General features: G+C 51.5%; 1 protein-coding gene across 5 annotated transcripts in view; it reads right to left on the bottom strand.

Moving 5' to 3' along the window:
* Positions 1 to 1,310: 1,310 nt before the first annotated feature.
* LMF1 (lipase maturation factor 1) overlaps positions 1,311 to 15,357 on the bottom strand; it is a 186,594-nt gene continuing 172,547 nt past the window's right edge. For all 5 annotated transcript variants that reach the window (XM_068698852.1, XM_068698850.1, XM_068698851.1 and 2 more), the window contains 2 exons: positions 12,239 to 12,351; positions 1,311 to 1,578 (listed from right to left, as the gene is read on the bottom strand). In XM_068698852.1, coding sequence (XP_068554953.1) covers positions 1,404 to 1,578; positions 12,239 to 12,351 — 288 coding nt within the window. In that variant the 3' untranslated portion in view covers positions 1,311 to 1,403. The remainder of the gene's footprint in view (positions 1,579 to 12,238; positions 12,352 to 15,357) is intronic.

Raw genomic sequence — 15,357 nt, 5'->3', positions numbered from 1 at the left:
CGTGGAACCCACACGGCAGCTCCACCGTGAGCTATTTTGGGACCCTCAGCAGACCTGTGGCTTTCTGCAAGCAACCCCAAGGCAAGGGGATTTTATGCGTTACGCAGGTTGCTTTGAACTTTTTTTTTCCCTTTAGGAAGAAATGTCTGCAGCAAGTTGTGCTAACAAGCAATCAGTTATTAGCACCAACCCGGGCCAGCTGCCCGCTGTTTCCAGGAGCCATCCAGGCTCTGCATATTATCATTTTCCTCCTGTGTCTGTGATCAGGGCTCAGCAAGCAACACCCACGTGGTGGGACCTTGTGGGGTGATGCTGAACCCTGACTACAAAGCAAGGAGGGGTAAGGGGGGACTCAGGGGGTCCCCCAGCCCCGGGGCCAGCTCCCTGCAGGGATCAGCAGCTCTGGATGGGGTGCAGCCTGGTCACTGCCCTGCAATCAGGTGGCTCTGGGCAGGCCCTTCCCAGGGTGATGAGGGGGTAGCATAAGGGCAAGTATATTGGGAATAAAGCAGCTTTGGTGGCTCAGTGAGTCGGCTGGGCTGGCACGAGTGGTGCTGCACTGCAGGGCAGGGATTTCTGCCCCCCACAGCAACTTACTGATCCAGACAGCTCAGGATGCAGAACATCAACCAGCCATTTCTGAACTCTGCATCCCATTTCGCAAGCTGATTCCAGCAGCAGCAAGACAGAAAGTGGACAGGCAGAAGCACTGGGCTCTGATGAAAAGGATAGGGAAAGCAGCAAGGTGTTCTGAGCCTCCTTTCAGCTGGACGGAGAAAACTCAGCTGAGCCCCCTCTGTGTTAGTGCCTTAAATTGCACAGAATTAAATATGAATTTAATTTCTGAATTTAATTCTGACCTGAATGTGGCCCTGAGAGTTTGCAAAGTGGACAGCAGTGAGAAAGGGAACGGAGCTTTGCCTTTACCCCAAACCTCTCCCCCAAAAGTACATTTCATAGTTTTTGGTCCATTTTGAGCTTTACCTGCAAAACTTCATCTAATAAAGTGAAATTCCAGCACCAGCAGAGGTATAAAAACCCTCTTCACAAATACTTGTTACAAATCGGGAAGGTGCCAAATTGGACATATTAACGTGAGTCAGTATTTGTTCTCCTTTCTCTTGACTCTAGAGCTGATGATTTTCTAATGGAGCAGCCTGACAAAAGAAATCAATCATCAGGCAAGGCTATGAAGAGAAAGACAAACAGACAGAAACAGAGAGATGAGAAAAACCAGACCACAACAGCAGGTGGACAGGTTGGCTGGGAACCTACTGTAAAATATGTGTAAACAACGATCTGTAAAAAAATACAGAGAGAGGCAAGAAGTGTGCTTTATAAGGGAGCTGCCGGCTCTCGCTCCTCCCCAGCCAGTCGCTCTTGACCTGGCTCCTTCCCCTCCATCAGTCCCGCACGGGGTACGGCCAGCTCCTGTCTTCGTAAAACTTCTTCAGGCCCTGGAGGTTGACGGGGGGGAAGTAGGCGCCGATCCTCTTCCGAATCCACCACTTCCCCTCGCCGGCGTGCGTTCCCCCAGGTCGGCTGAATTTGTACTTGAAGTGTTCCCCTCGGATCCACCTTTGGAGAGACAAAGCACAGGGTGGTCAGGAGGGGACTGGCGCTGGGCTCCTCGCCCTGCAGGACAGTCAGACCATATTTATGGCTCGCCCTCCTCATTGCCCCATCCAGCCCCAGCCCTTATGCCACCAGCAGCGGTGCTGGCTGTCACTGCTGGAGCCTTCCTGGCTCCTCTAAATGCCATTCAGGAGCAATGCATGAGGCAGGAGAGCTTTATGGCACACCACCACCACCCCGTGCACTACCGACCACCACACACCCCTCTACAACCTAGCTGAAAGGAGAATAACAAAGCACAAAAGTGTTTTTTTTTTTTTTCCTTTCCTGAGAGCACTACGGAGTATTTCTGCCCAGGACACTTGTGGGTACACAGCCCAACCCCAGCTCCCCAAAGTGCCCCGCTGCCCCGGCCGGCGGCTGTTCCCTTTGCTCCGCCGCTTATTAGCGGGGCTCCGAGCGCATCTGTTTTCTGGCCGCCCTGGGAGTTGACAGAAAAGGAGATTTTAAAACAGTGCAGAAAGAAGCATTCATCAGCCTCGCGAAACACGTTCGGAGGCTAAACATGCCGCTCGGTTCGGGAGGTTTGGTCCCGCTTGATGTAGGGCATGCTGACAAGAGCAGGAGTAACACCCCACTCCTTCAGCGTTGGGGTCCCTGCTTGCGGAGTGCATCGCCGCGTTTGCTGGATAAGTTCATAAACTAACCCACAATATAAAAATGTCAAAGTCATGTCAATGCTCATTTAAAGCTGCTTTGCTTCACTACTAAAATACAAACCCTGCTACTGAGCAGGGCACCACGCTCGCGCAGCTGCTCGCTCGCAGGGCTGCGCCTCGGGACGCCGCCGAGTTGGCTCCTACTGCTAAAATAATTAGGGACGACTCCTGTAGGGCTACCATTAGCACTCACCTTTGTAACGCACTCACACGGGAAGCAGGAGAGATGGCAGACGGCTGATAAAACTGCAGCCCAATTAAAAGGTCTGCTGCAAGCACATCTTGACATCTCAATTTAAATCTTGACGGGGACCCAGACGAGCACGACGGGAACGGTTCTGCTAACAAAAGGCACGAAGGCGGCTGCTGCCTTGCTGCCACCGACTGCAATTCGTGCCCGGATTGTCTCCTGACTTCAAGGAAAGCAGAGCAAACACCTCGGGGTTTCACGAGAATGGGGTGAGCCAAGGGAGCCCAGACTGACACACGTGGAGCTGCACTGGGACAGCTCTCATTTAAACATCGCTGCCCGATGCCGTACACTCCCTGGCACCCCACCTCGCTGCCTGCTGAATGGGGGCTGGCGACAGTCCTCAAATCCACGAAAGGCAAACAGAAAAAGGGGCTGATCCCATAATTGTGACTGGAACAAGAGCAGAGGGGTGCTGATGACAGCCTGGGAGATCTCAGTTAGGTGCTGGGAAAATAGCCCAAGGAATCTGATTCAAAGATCGGCCCAGAGAGCAGGAGCCACCTCCCTGCTGCAGAAGGGGCAGACACCGAGGGCCCTGGCTGCTCCTCTGCCCCCCAACCCCATCCAGCATCCAGGCACCAGGGTCTTGGGGTCCTGGGGATGCTGCCTGGGAGCCCCCCGCAGCTCGGGGCCGCCCGCTGCAAACCCTGCCCTGCAGCTGCCGGCTTCCCTGCCGCCAGGGCCAGTTTTATGCCCCCTCTCCTCGCTTTTCTGTGGCTGGTAAAAGTCAAACGGGGGCTGAAGTGTTACTCCCACAGTGTTTACTTCGCAGGAGCACAAAATTTCCTGTTCATAATTAGAGCACTACTGAGCAGCAAGGTTTATGCGGGTCTGGGTTAGCCTGCAGGCTCCCGCCCGAGATAGTTAGGAGGTTTAAAAGCTGTGCTGCTTGATTGCTTTCCTGAATTCACAGAGCAAATCCACCACCCCAAAAGCTTCATCCTGACGGTTCTGGCTGCCTAGAGAGGTGCAAGCAGCAGAGCTTTGGCTGCCCTTATCTGGAGCTCCCAGCACCAACCAGGGAAGCAACCCACACAACCAGCTCCTCCCCAAAACCTGGGAAATGGCATTAAAATAGAGGCCCCTGCGCCTACAGGACACATGGGGAAGGGGACATGGAGCCATCTGCCAAAGGCAGCCTGGTAATGGGACGCATGCGGCCGAGCCACCAGCTGATTTTACACCAGTTCCTCTCCTACTCCAGCTGCCTCACTGGGACTTTTGGGGCTTTTCTTCACTGTCCAGGTACTCCTATCTCCACGTGCACCCATGATACAAAACCAGCAGGATGCCCAAAGGAGCTACCTGCAAGCCCTGACTGGCAAGGTCCCCATTTACTTGCTGGGGATGTGGAGAACAGAAGGCAGAGGACTTCTCTGAGTGCCCCAGGCAGAGCTTGGAGACCCCAGGACTCTGCTCAGCCCCCAAAGTGCCTTCCCCTACCCAAGCACTGCCCAGTAACCCCATGGAATGAAAAGCTCCTTGTCCCTTTCAACTGGGCTTCCCTGCCCAGATTAAACGCTATCTATCATCTGATTTGGTATGATTTTTCCCATATGTTCTTTGTCTATTAAAATGTGTGCTATCAAAGGGATCGGCATGTAAAACTAGAACCGTGTGAGCTTTAAAGCAACCACACGCAACTGAAGCTGCATTTTTGTGGCATAAAGTTTGCCTTTCTATCTGAGCACGCTTCAAGGCCTCGTGTTTGGAGTCGAAGTAAACCTGAGAGGTCCCCCCGAGCCCCCAGTCTCTAACCTGAGTGACCCTCCTGTCCCAGCCCCATCCCACCTGCGCTGCTGGGATGCGCAGTCCGAGACCAGTGCAGGAGGGCCCTGCACATACAGGGCTGTAGGGTTTGTGGTGCTGAGCTCTGCCAGGCTCTGAAACACTCACCCCGTGTGTGAAAGCTGAGCAACTGCAGCAAAAATGCACCAAAGCACTGCAGAGCCTCCACTGCTCGGCCTCTCGGTGCCTTCCCAGGGCTGGAGGCTACAGGGGATACGTGGAAAACTTGTGACCTCCGTGAATCTCGCCTTCTGAGCCACTCTGATGTAAGTTTCTGAATTTAATACTCACTGGAGCCCTTCATTTCAGGGCTCATAGAGTTTACAAGCTATCCCAGCATTTATAATCTACCTGGGTACCTTGTTTCCAAAGTTACAGGGTTTGCAACCTCTCCCAGTGTGGGCTGGCTGTACCTACTCCCTCCTCATCCCATGGGGGAGCAAGGACACCCCATATGAAGGCATCCGGAGCAGAAAGCCCTGCAGCCCGTCCCGGCAGGGCTTGCAGAGTTTCCAAGCATCACTCAGGGACCTGGACAGCTCATAACCCAGGTGGGACCCGCACAGACGTGGCTGCCTGCAGACCGACAGACTGCTGCAGGCTGCAGCTTGCCTTATCGGAAACAGCTTGGGTTTTTCACAACCTCGGTGCTCATGCAAAGACCTTCTGGGTGGTGGAAGGGATCCAAAGGTCCCTGAGGCTCCTCTGGCTGCTGGAAACTCCCAGCATGCGGGAACCTGGCTTGCTGCGCTAGGGAAATGTGAGCATCTTGAGGAAGGTCACGAGCAAGCTACTTGACTTCATCTACGTTAAAAGCAGACTAATGCCACAGGTGATCCCTCATACCAGGGGAAGAACGAGCAATGCTCATGTTTCAGAGACAGTCAGGAAGGTCAGGAAAACCATTCCTTGCTGCAAGCAGTTTCCCAGGATTTATTGAGTGAACAAAAGCCAGGAGCTCTCCCTGACACAGCGGGATGCAGCGGGTACAACTGCCACAGCCAGGTGGGGACCAGCCTGGAGGAAGCATCCAGCTGAACCAGCAACGGCCAGGGTAGGTCCCTTATGAGACACACGAGAGAAAAACAATTACTTGAGAAGCAAGAAATAGGATTTGGTCAGATAAAGTGAGACAGAGGTTGCTCCTCCAGGAGACAGAAAACCGCCTCCGCTATGACAGCCTCTGATGGGACGCAGGACAAGGGACACGGGCGTCCCTTTGCCAGCTCCTCCCAGCCATGGTGGCAGTGCCTGGAGGAGCCACAAGGCAGCTGTGGATCTTGGTGCAGATGGCGAGGAAGGACAGGTCCACATGCCATGCAGACAGGCCTGCCAGCCCCACGTGGCACAGTGTGGGGACACGTGTGCCACCGACCCCCAGGGATGCACGCGCCCTCCATCACCGCATGCATCGGGCAAGGCTGCAGCCTTGGGGCAGGCAGGGAAGCTAAAAATAATCAGCGTTATTTTTTAAATCAATATATTCATCCTACCAGATGCCCGGTAGCAGCTGCGCTGTAGCACTTTTAAGATTCGATCATATATCAGCCTATTATGACATCTTCCAACTGTACGTGTTAAAAATTAGCAGCAATATTGGAGTTGTTGCGATGGAGGGCTAAATCTCCCAGACAGCTGTAATTAGTTCCAGAGGGTGCAGCTGTCTCCCTGCAACAGCTGAGGGGTTCGAGGGAAAAAACCAGACCCGGTGTTTTCTGTTAGAATTAATGGCCTGACAGGGCGAGCCGGGGTGGGAGAGGGAAGAAAGAAACCAAAACACGAGTCGTCTTTTCAATGTGTGATTTTTTTTTTTTTTATCTCGAAGTTCCCCACTCCATTGTAAATCAGAGAGCAAGTGGCAGTGGAAAGTACAAATTCATTAAATTAGCAGAGCCTCCATCATTGCCTTTCTTGCTTATTCCTGCGCTGCTAGCAGCAGCGACCATAAATTCATCTTTGGCCCGCAAACCATTGCAGAATGAGGGTAGCTCTATGGGCTGTTTTTTTTCCATGTCACTGACCTCTTTTTATCCAAGGCTCTTGTGGGGTCTGGCCCTGCAGAGCTGGAGCATCTCGTGGGCAACTCATCCTCAAAACTCTCTCAGGAGAGGGCAACGATTTTTTTCACTCCATTTGACAGGTTGAAAACTGATGTTCAGGGGCTGTGTCTACAGCGACAACAGAGTGAACCTGGTGGGAAAGAAACGTGGATATCCCCAGGGCTTACAGCACTGCCAGGCATTACCTTCAGCAGGGGTTAACGCTCGGTATGTGGCAGGTGGCAGGGCATGGAGCAAACACGAGCTGGCCATGGCCCTGCTGAGATCCCAGAGCTGTGACATTGGCTCTGCCCTGCTGCCCCTTGACAGTGCTGAAATATGGAGTTGTTTTTTTTTTAATGTAAAGAAAATTCCTTAAAGTCTCCCTCCAGGACAGCGGAATCATTTCACTCTGATAATATTAGGCCATGTATAGTTGAAGATAAATCAGAGGTGTTATCTTAGCACAGGTGCTGCTCTTAGTACAGGAACTGCAATAAAACCCAATGAGATTGCCAAAGGAACGTGTTTGGCCTTTTTCACCCCTAAGAACTCCATCACCTCCCAGTTCTCATTGCTGGTGAAACATCTTTTCAGTGGGAAACACACAAAATATTTTACTTCTGTGTGGTTGACACCAACTCTCGTGAGAGATGCTCTGGGGCTCTGCTGATTTCCGCAGCCACCTTACGCTGCGATGCTGTGTGACCCACACGGGTACCCAGAGATCTCTCACAGCCACCTTCTGCCAAATCACAGTGTTCATCAAATAAATGTAGAACAAAAGGATTATCCTGGGAAACCAGAACAAACCCTGAGGTGCAGGACGGGCCCTCCCGTGGCTCGGCACGGGCACAACTCCGGCCTGCACCAGGCCCTCACCCGCAGCAGGGACCCAGGGGAGGACAAAGGGAATTTTCGTTGGCTCCTGCCCATTCGTCTGAACAGCCGGGAAGGCAAACACTTCTCTTGGCTTTGGGATCAGAGCTTGGAGGGAGACTTGTCCCGGGAGAGAAATGTCTGGGCTGAGAGGGGCCGCCTGGGATCATCACAGCTCCGCTCACACCTTGAAGGCCTTGCGTGCCCGTGCAGCATCCCCTGCCCGTGAGCACTGCTCTCACTGCCTCTAGGGACTCTTTTTGGGGAGACCCCACAGGGTTAGAAATATCATTCCCCCTCCAGCCCATAGTTACGTCTAATTCTGGATGTCCTGCCTTCCTCCAGCACTGCCCTCAATAATTACAGAATGACCACTACCCACCCGTGCTGGGTTGGTCTCCTGTTTGTTTGTTCTATTTAAAAAACAAACTTCAAGGAACTTGTGGTATTTTACCCTAAAAAAGTTCCTCAGACGCTCACTGTGCCTATAACCACCCCACTGGACTGAGTCCTGGAGCCTTCCTCCTCCCACGCCATCCTCTCCCCGCAGGCACCCAGCCCTGACCCACACTCGCAGGGAGGACTTTGCTCCTGCACCCAAGGGAGCTCCCCCTGCACCCTGCTCTGTGGGGATTTCTGGTTCTCTTCTGTGTCGTTAGAGCCGCTAAGGGCTGTAAACAGATATTTTAAGGCCTGGCCCTTCCTGGTCAGGTAGCATCAAATTGGAAGCGCTGCCTCCATAAATAACGCCGCCGCGACAAATCCAGGTCTTCAGCTGCACGCTGGGGCTTTTTCAACAGAGTGCTACTATAATTGGAATAAAAGTCCTTAAGTGAACATGATTTAATATCAGACACACTGAACACTTCAGGTCAAAAATAAAATCGATTTTTTTTTTTCCTCCCTCTGTAGGCAAAACCTGATTTTTGTTTTCTTTCGTTGTTGCAGGCTGTTTCCATGACGGTGTGTTAAACACTTATTAATTTCTCAGCCAAAGCCCTACCATTCAGATTTATGATGGCGGGTGTTTTATGAACTATCCGCTGCACAATAATATTTTGTAAATCTACATTCCACAAACATCACTTTGCTTGAAGTAAAGCTTCACACTCAGCTAGGCTGGGCGCTCAACAATGCCCTCATTTTTAATCAGTCACCTGTTTCTCATTTTAAGTTTATCACACTTGAAAAAATACTATAATTTCTAGAGTTGTAAAGAAACCTACAAACTTTGGTCTCAGAAATTTCATTTCGAAGGCATTAACTCATTTTGAAAGTCCCTTGGCTATTTAAGGTGTAGAGTTTCCATTAACAGAATAAACTCCGTGGAGTATGGAGCGTAATGTTCTTATGGAAAACAGTCCCTTCCCCTAATTATTTAGTCTAGCAGGGAATGAAAATAATTAAGTCTCAAAATTCCCTTCAGAGTGGAGGGGGGGGGGATCTGGTAGGAAAATTAGCCCTTTTTCCAGGCAGCTACCGAAGGGGAGCGCGGGAGTGAGCTGGGAGGTGGCACCGCGCCGCGCTGGAGGCTCGCAGCAGCCAGCTCATGGGCAGCCTCCAGGCACCACCACAGCTCCACACCCCTGGAATTTGCTCTTCTTTCCAGATGCTACCGTTAGGGCCCAAATTTAAGGTTTTTGCTTACAACCGAAATGAAATTGTAACATCAAAAAGGCAAATGCCCCAGCGCTGGGGATCTGTGCATGCAGCGTGCAGCTAAATATTGCTCAGGGGGATGAATCCAAGCGGGGGTCTCCTGCTCATTTCCCACTGCTGCCTCTGCTCCCTCCCAGGCCCAAGGGTCCAGGGAAGTGTCCCCATCTGTGGGCAGCTCTCCTGGGCAACTGGGGCTCAGCAGGCGCAGGAGGGAAGCCACTTCCAAGTGCAACAAGGGACCGCCTGAAATCCAGCAGAGAAATGGCAAATTTTTGAAATTTAAAGAAAAAAGCCCCAGCTAGCCTGGCAGGCGAGCCCGCCTGAGCAGAACGAATGCTGGATCCGAAGGAGCTGACAGAGCTGCTGCGAACGCGCCAGCCGCAAATGCCAGAAGTGTCAACTCAGCAGAACTGGGATGGGGCATAAAAACTGGGAGAAAAAAAAAAAAAAAGGCAAACGATCACTCCAGTTTCCATATATAGGATATACAGGGGAGGTGCTACTAGAAAACAACAGCCAAAAAAGTGTAAATAACAACAGGAATCGGTGACTAAGTGGCAACCCCACTGCCGGCTGTGGTCCAGCTCCTGCATCCTCACAGCCCTCCCCTTTGCACCTGGGTAAAATATGGACAGGGCCAAGGTCCCAGGTATTTGGGTTTGGCTCGCTAAAACCAGAAACGTGACCTACAAACTGGGATCCAGGGTTAAATGGTGTGTTGGACTTTGGTTTGAGCCAAAATGAGCATTTGTAAATTGTTATTTTTATTTTAAGCCACCCAAAAATACACTAGACCCATGAAAAACTTTTAAAGCACAACTAATGCCAGAGCAAAGGCAGCTGACACATAAAACCAGCACTGGATCCTGATCTTTTCCTACTATAAACTAGCTGCTAAAGAGTGAAAACAGAGTCTGTGCTTTGGTAAAAGCAAGGTACCGCATGAATCAAGACCCTGTTCAACAATATATATGGCTCTGTGTGTTCAGCACAGCATCCATGCTGCTCCACAGCTATCGGAAATGCTTGTACACCTCTGTCCTCGAGGCAATCGTTATCCTATAAAAGCTAAGATAAAGATTTGCTTTTGTTTTTGCTTTAAGTTCCTGAACATTCAATTTCCTTACCTGTTACAGAATATGACAAAAAACCTATTCACACCTGGAACAATGTAGTGTTGCCCCTGCTTCATTATTTTCAATTTTAAATGAGTTCCTATATTCATCTCCTTTAAATTTTTTTAACACCACTGATGCCAGAAAATATACAAGAGACGCAACCCATGGCAAAGCCTCGCAAGGTGAGACGCAATACACATCTTGAGTTTTAATCTGCTGCGATGTCTTGTTTTCAGTTTCAGTCGTGGTGAGTAGCAGCAGCGATGTTTATGGCACTGGGGGACAGGCGGTAATAAACAGCTCTGGGATTATCAAATGCTTCTGTCACTCGGCGAACCGCGAGAGCCGTTTACAGCCAGCAGCCACCAGATGGTAATGACTTTTGGTTGCTGGCACCAGGGGACACCTAATTCAAACTGGTGACTCGGTGTCTAAAGGTCCAGGTTCTGCTGAACCCCCCGGGGTCAGCCAGCACTCGGGGCTGGCTTTTTAAAAGAAAGCAAAGCACGGGAACTCCCCACAAAGGACGCCGCTCAGTGAATTTACAGCCCCGAGCCTCGGGGATATCAGCAAAGTCTGGGGAGACTCGGACAGTAAATCCCCCCGTTTGACGCGGAGCCAGCATCGTACAGGTCTCCAGCAGCTATTTCAGCTCAGCCTCACAAATTACAGCCCGACACGATCCTGTGACAAGCTCCATAAAGACGCAGCCCTGCAGGTCCCGGCACGAGCCCCCTTGCGTAGCACCTCCGCTCTGCTCCTAAGCAAGGCGAGCAGAGCTAAGCAGAGCTAAAACCCCTCCACCGACGTTATTAAAGCCGTATCCATCCATGGCAAGGGACGTGCTGCTATCTCCCAGCACGCCTTTTGTAGCAGTAATTAATACAGGTTCCCGAGGTCCCTCCTGGACCCGAGCCAAGGTGTAATTATTTGTGTACCAGACCCAACAAGCCGCGGCACAGCCCCGTAAGCCAAGCTGCACAATAAACCCCGATTTACGGGAACGCCGGCGCGGTGGGGAGTCTCCGGGCTAGGGGCAGCCTCCTGCTCCATGCACCAGGAGGGCTGTGCCGAGGGGAAATGGGTTCTGAGAGGAGAATATGTGCAACCCCAAATTTCTGCTGTTCCAGCAGCTTTGGCTCCTGTGCTTGGAGGGACCTCGTTACCATCAGCCTGTACCAGTGCTCCGATACGGGACCTGTGCGCTAGGAGACAATTTGGGATGCCTGGGGAACCCCGGAAATGTGGTTATAGGAAATACTCAAATGCCGTGGTGGGAAAGTCCCTTCAACAGTACATCCCAAGCTGTCAGCCTGCTGATTTTCTGCAGAACGTACGCAGACACACATTCACCTCAGTGTATGAGCCTCCGAATGGCATGTCCTAAAGGAAGCACCTTGGTAAAAGGTGGAAATTCTTAATGTCTAGGCTAGAAAAGGAATCTCTCCTCCAGGTTTTAGGGCTACACTGCGTTAGAGCTGAAAAACACCAGCTCTGTTTCAAAGGGAAGTTCATTTCACTTGGTGCTGGGAACCTTAATCCCTGTTTGCTATGCATCTTGAGAGCCTCAAATGGAAAATATTAGCAAGAGCATAATATTACTTAAGTTGATCCAAAATTCCCTTAAAGTGTTTTTTCAGCTAAAAATAACTTCATCAACAAAATAGACACTTTTGTGAAAATTTTCCTTTTGTAGAAACCTCGGGGTTTTCGTCTGTGCTTTTCCCTTGCTGATGTTTGCTTTGTCTCTTCATTGAAAATGCAAACAATTCCGAGACGAGTATCAACAAAAACAAGTATTTTTGCAGGGCTGTTTCATCTTTGAAATGTCTCAATAGGCTGCTAGAAACGGTATTTTTGATCTGACCTCGCAAAGTGATCGTGGCAAAAAATCTGAAGCTGCTGGGCAGGAAACCACCGCAGCAGTCGAGATTCCTGTCCAAGAGAAGCAGCACCGAGCCCCTGGTGCCTGGGAAGGGACCCAACCAGAGGGTCCCCAGGTCTCCACCAGAAGACAGCAAGGTGCTGAGAGCTCTTCACGGTGCCCTGATATCAAAAAATCACCCTATTTAATGGCCTCCTGTGTAACATCAAATACAAATAACAAGCAGTCAACAGAAAACGTGTTTGGACATCCAGCATAGGAATGATCACGCTGAACACAAAGCCCAGGAGCTTTCAGCTCCCTTGGCAAAACCCAAAACTTACCGTGGGGGTTCCCTGCCCTCGAATGGGTTCGTTGCCATCAGGGACAGGGTCTCCTCTTCCTGGGCCAGCAGCTTCCCAGCCAGGTGGATGATCCATTCATTCTGCTCGTAGGTCTTGGGGAAAAAGAAAGAAATACCAATGTTAGACACTGCCCTGCAGCACAGTCACCGTTAAAGATATCTGCACGGTCTCTGAGGAGGGATTACAGCTGATGCGATGGCCAACAATCAATGTCCTGGCGTTGCAGGAACAGATCTTGTGGGATCCAACAACTCAAGGTCCAGAGCAAGACCTGCGGTGTCACCAGGAGCCCGGTGTGGCACGCCAGCATCCCAGGGCAGCCCGGAGAGCTCCTGAGTTCGTCCCATCTGGAAATCATTCCCAAGGGAATGGATGCAGCTGAGGGCGTTCCAGGAACACAGATTTAATGAGTTTCTCATTAGCTGAGCTGTGATGGTTGCTCGCACCCTGCTGGGCTGCCCCAAGAGCAACTCAGGGCCCACCACTGCAGGCATCCCTGAAGCCTGGCCAGCGGCCGCAGCGCACCTGATGGCCAAAACTGCACATTTGGAAATGAGAATCCACCCATCCTATGCTGCTTTCCCTGCTGTGCTAACAGAAAGAAAGCAGAAGAAGGTGAAATCTCTATTCCTGGGTTCCTTTCTCTTGCATCCTCTTTATTTCCTCTCATCTAGTCTGTCCTCTTTACATGCGATGTCTAGGCCAAACCCTTTATCGTGCTACCTCTGGAACCAAATTAATCAGCTCTAGGACACTGCAGTCAGCAATTTTGGCTCTGTATTTACCCCCCTCCAGGAATGAATGCATCTCACAACTTGCAGGGATTCTTGGTGAGGCTCCATAAAAAACATTTCCCTTTCTGGTGACTTTCAGTGCCTTACATTTTTTTTTCCCTGTTTTTTACCGTGCACCTAAATGGATTTTTTAATGCAAGCAGTAGGGGACACTGTGGGAAAGCTAAACCCGGCATTTGTACCTGCAAGACTGTGACTAATGCAGAACATCAATGCAAAGTTACTCTGCAAATCTTCTCTAATGGCAAAGTTTGTTATTTCCGTTGCCACGGGAAACAGAGGAGAGAAAAGAGATGGAAAACACCAAATTCTGGTGGAAAGGCCCATCAAGCAAGCAGCAGCCCTGCCTCGGAGGGCTTCTGACCCCTGCTCATCACAATTTAGAGGAAAACCACAGTTATTTCAGCCAACACCTTTTTAAAAAAGGTTCCTCTCCCCGTCTGCCTGCTTCTGTCCTGCCTCACGGCGCTTCCCCTCGGGTCTGTCCCGGCTGTGCCACCGCCCCGTGCCACCTCCAGGTGCTCTCCCACCTCCTCCACACATCGCAGAACCCCGTCTCCCATTTCTCCTTCTCCTCCTGGCTCCCTGCCTGGTGCAGAGGTGCTGGGGGGCTCTCATGGAGGGGCAGAAGCCGGCCGTGTCCCTGCCTGCAGTCCTGGCATGTTGAGGAACCCCCAGTGACTCCAGCTGAGCCATGCGGCTCCGTGATGCCTGAGGTGCAAGGGGTCCTGTGCACGAGGTGGGGGAAGTGGGAGAAAAACAGCAACAGGAGCCCCCAACCTCCCGGAGCTGGAACTTCACAGAGAACCCCAAATCCTGAAGGCCTGATGCAAAACCGAGAGGCTCAGTGATGGTGGAATCGGCTCCCTGGCTCGCCCGGTCTCCAAACTGTTAATTAGCGGCTCCATGCGCACGAGAGTTGGACTTCTGGTTTGTAAAGTGTTTTTCTTGTAAAATTTACAGCATGTCTGGCCCCAGCAAAGTCTGCGGTGAGAAATTTCCACCCGGCGCAGCTCCCCCCCGCTCCCCCCCAGCACAAAGGCTTGGATATCGCACGCCGCCGATGCTGGGAGCACGCGGGAGCAGAGCCGTGCTCACGCCTGCGCTGGTTAACTCGTTAGGCTGTAAAGCGATACGGTGGCAAAGGGGGAACAAAAAAGGGCCCAGGTGATTTGGGCTCCGTCCAGGGAAGCATCGAGGCGCAGGGCAGGAAGGTGACAGTTCCTCTCTGCGGATCTGGTGGGACCAGAGCCCGACACCGTCTGCAGAGCTGCAATATGTATTTATGATATTTAGAACGGGAGAGACTCATCTGGCGTTGAGCTCGACTTTTGCTAGCTGTGAGCATGCAAAACAGAGGAGTCAGAGCCTGAAGCACCCTGTGCATCAAATAAAACAGGAGAGATGCACGTGTCACAGGCGCCTGAGCAGGGCAGGCTGCGAGCGGGCTGCTTGGACTCCCCGCACCTCCATGGGCAGGGAGCGAGGCCCCATCTGGCTCCTGTCCTCCACGTCCAACGCCGTGCAGACATCTCGTGCTCCTGGGCAGCCCCTGGGCAATGCAGCACACGCAGCTCTGCAGGGAGCAAGACCACCTCCAGCTCCTCTTCCAGTTGGCACCATCACGGGACCTCCCCAGATTGGGTGTTGGGCATAACGTGGTGGATTAACCAAGACAGGTTAAGGCACCCTGAGCTTTTATTTTATTTAGTGAGCTTCAGCCTCATGTAAAGCTCACAAATCAGCTCCACCTGGTGTCCCTGCCCTCCTCACTGCTTGGGGACGGAGCTTTTTTTGCTCCTTATCCCCATCTCTGTGTGCCCAGCATGAGGAGCCGAGCCTCGCCGCAGCCCCAGGCTGCCACCAGCACCTTTCTGTGCACAGAGACTTTTCTGCAGCTGTTTATATCCTCCAACTTCTCCGTTTTTACACTTTGCCGGTGTATAAACACGGCATTCTCACCTTGAATACAGTCACTTGCAGGCAGCCGTATTTAATACCTTTTACAGAATTTTAAGCCAAATCTCCACTAAGTCAGGCAACAGCAAGGAGCTGGGGGTAAGGCAGCTGCAGTAGCAACGGAACTCTGCAGAGATAAAGTAGGAGAGAATATAATCATCGCAAAAATATATATATAAAAACCACACGGCTCTACAGGGAACATGTTCCCAACTGAAATAATAATAATAAGAACCCTTTTCCTCCAGCTTTAATTGGTCATTTAATGAAAAAGGACTGCGGATTAGTGTGGCATTTTATTGAATCTCAGTCCTGGCACAGGCGCACGGGAGGAGGTAACTATGA

This window comes from Anas acuta, chromosome 15, assembly GCF_963932015.1.
Source record: "Anas acuta chromosome 15, bAnaAcu1.1, whole genome shotgun sequence".
In the NCBI taxonomy this organism is placed as follows: domain Eukaryota; kingdom Metazoa; phylum Chordata; class Aves; order Anseriformes; family Anatidae; genus Anas; species Anas acuta.
Note: the sequence above shows the minus strand (reverse complement) of the source record. Positions and strands in the feature narration are given on the sequence as shown.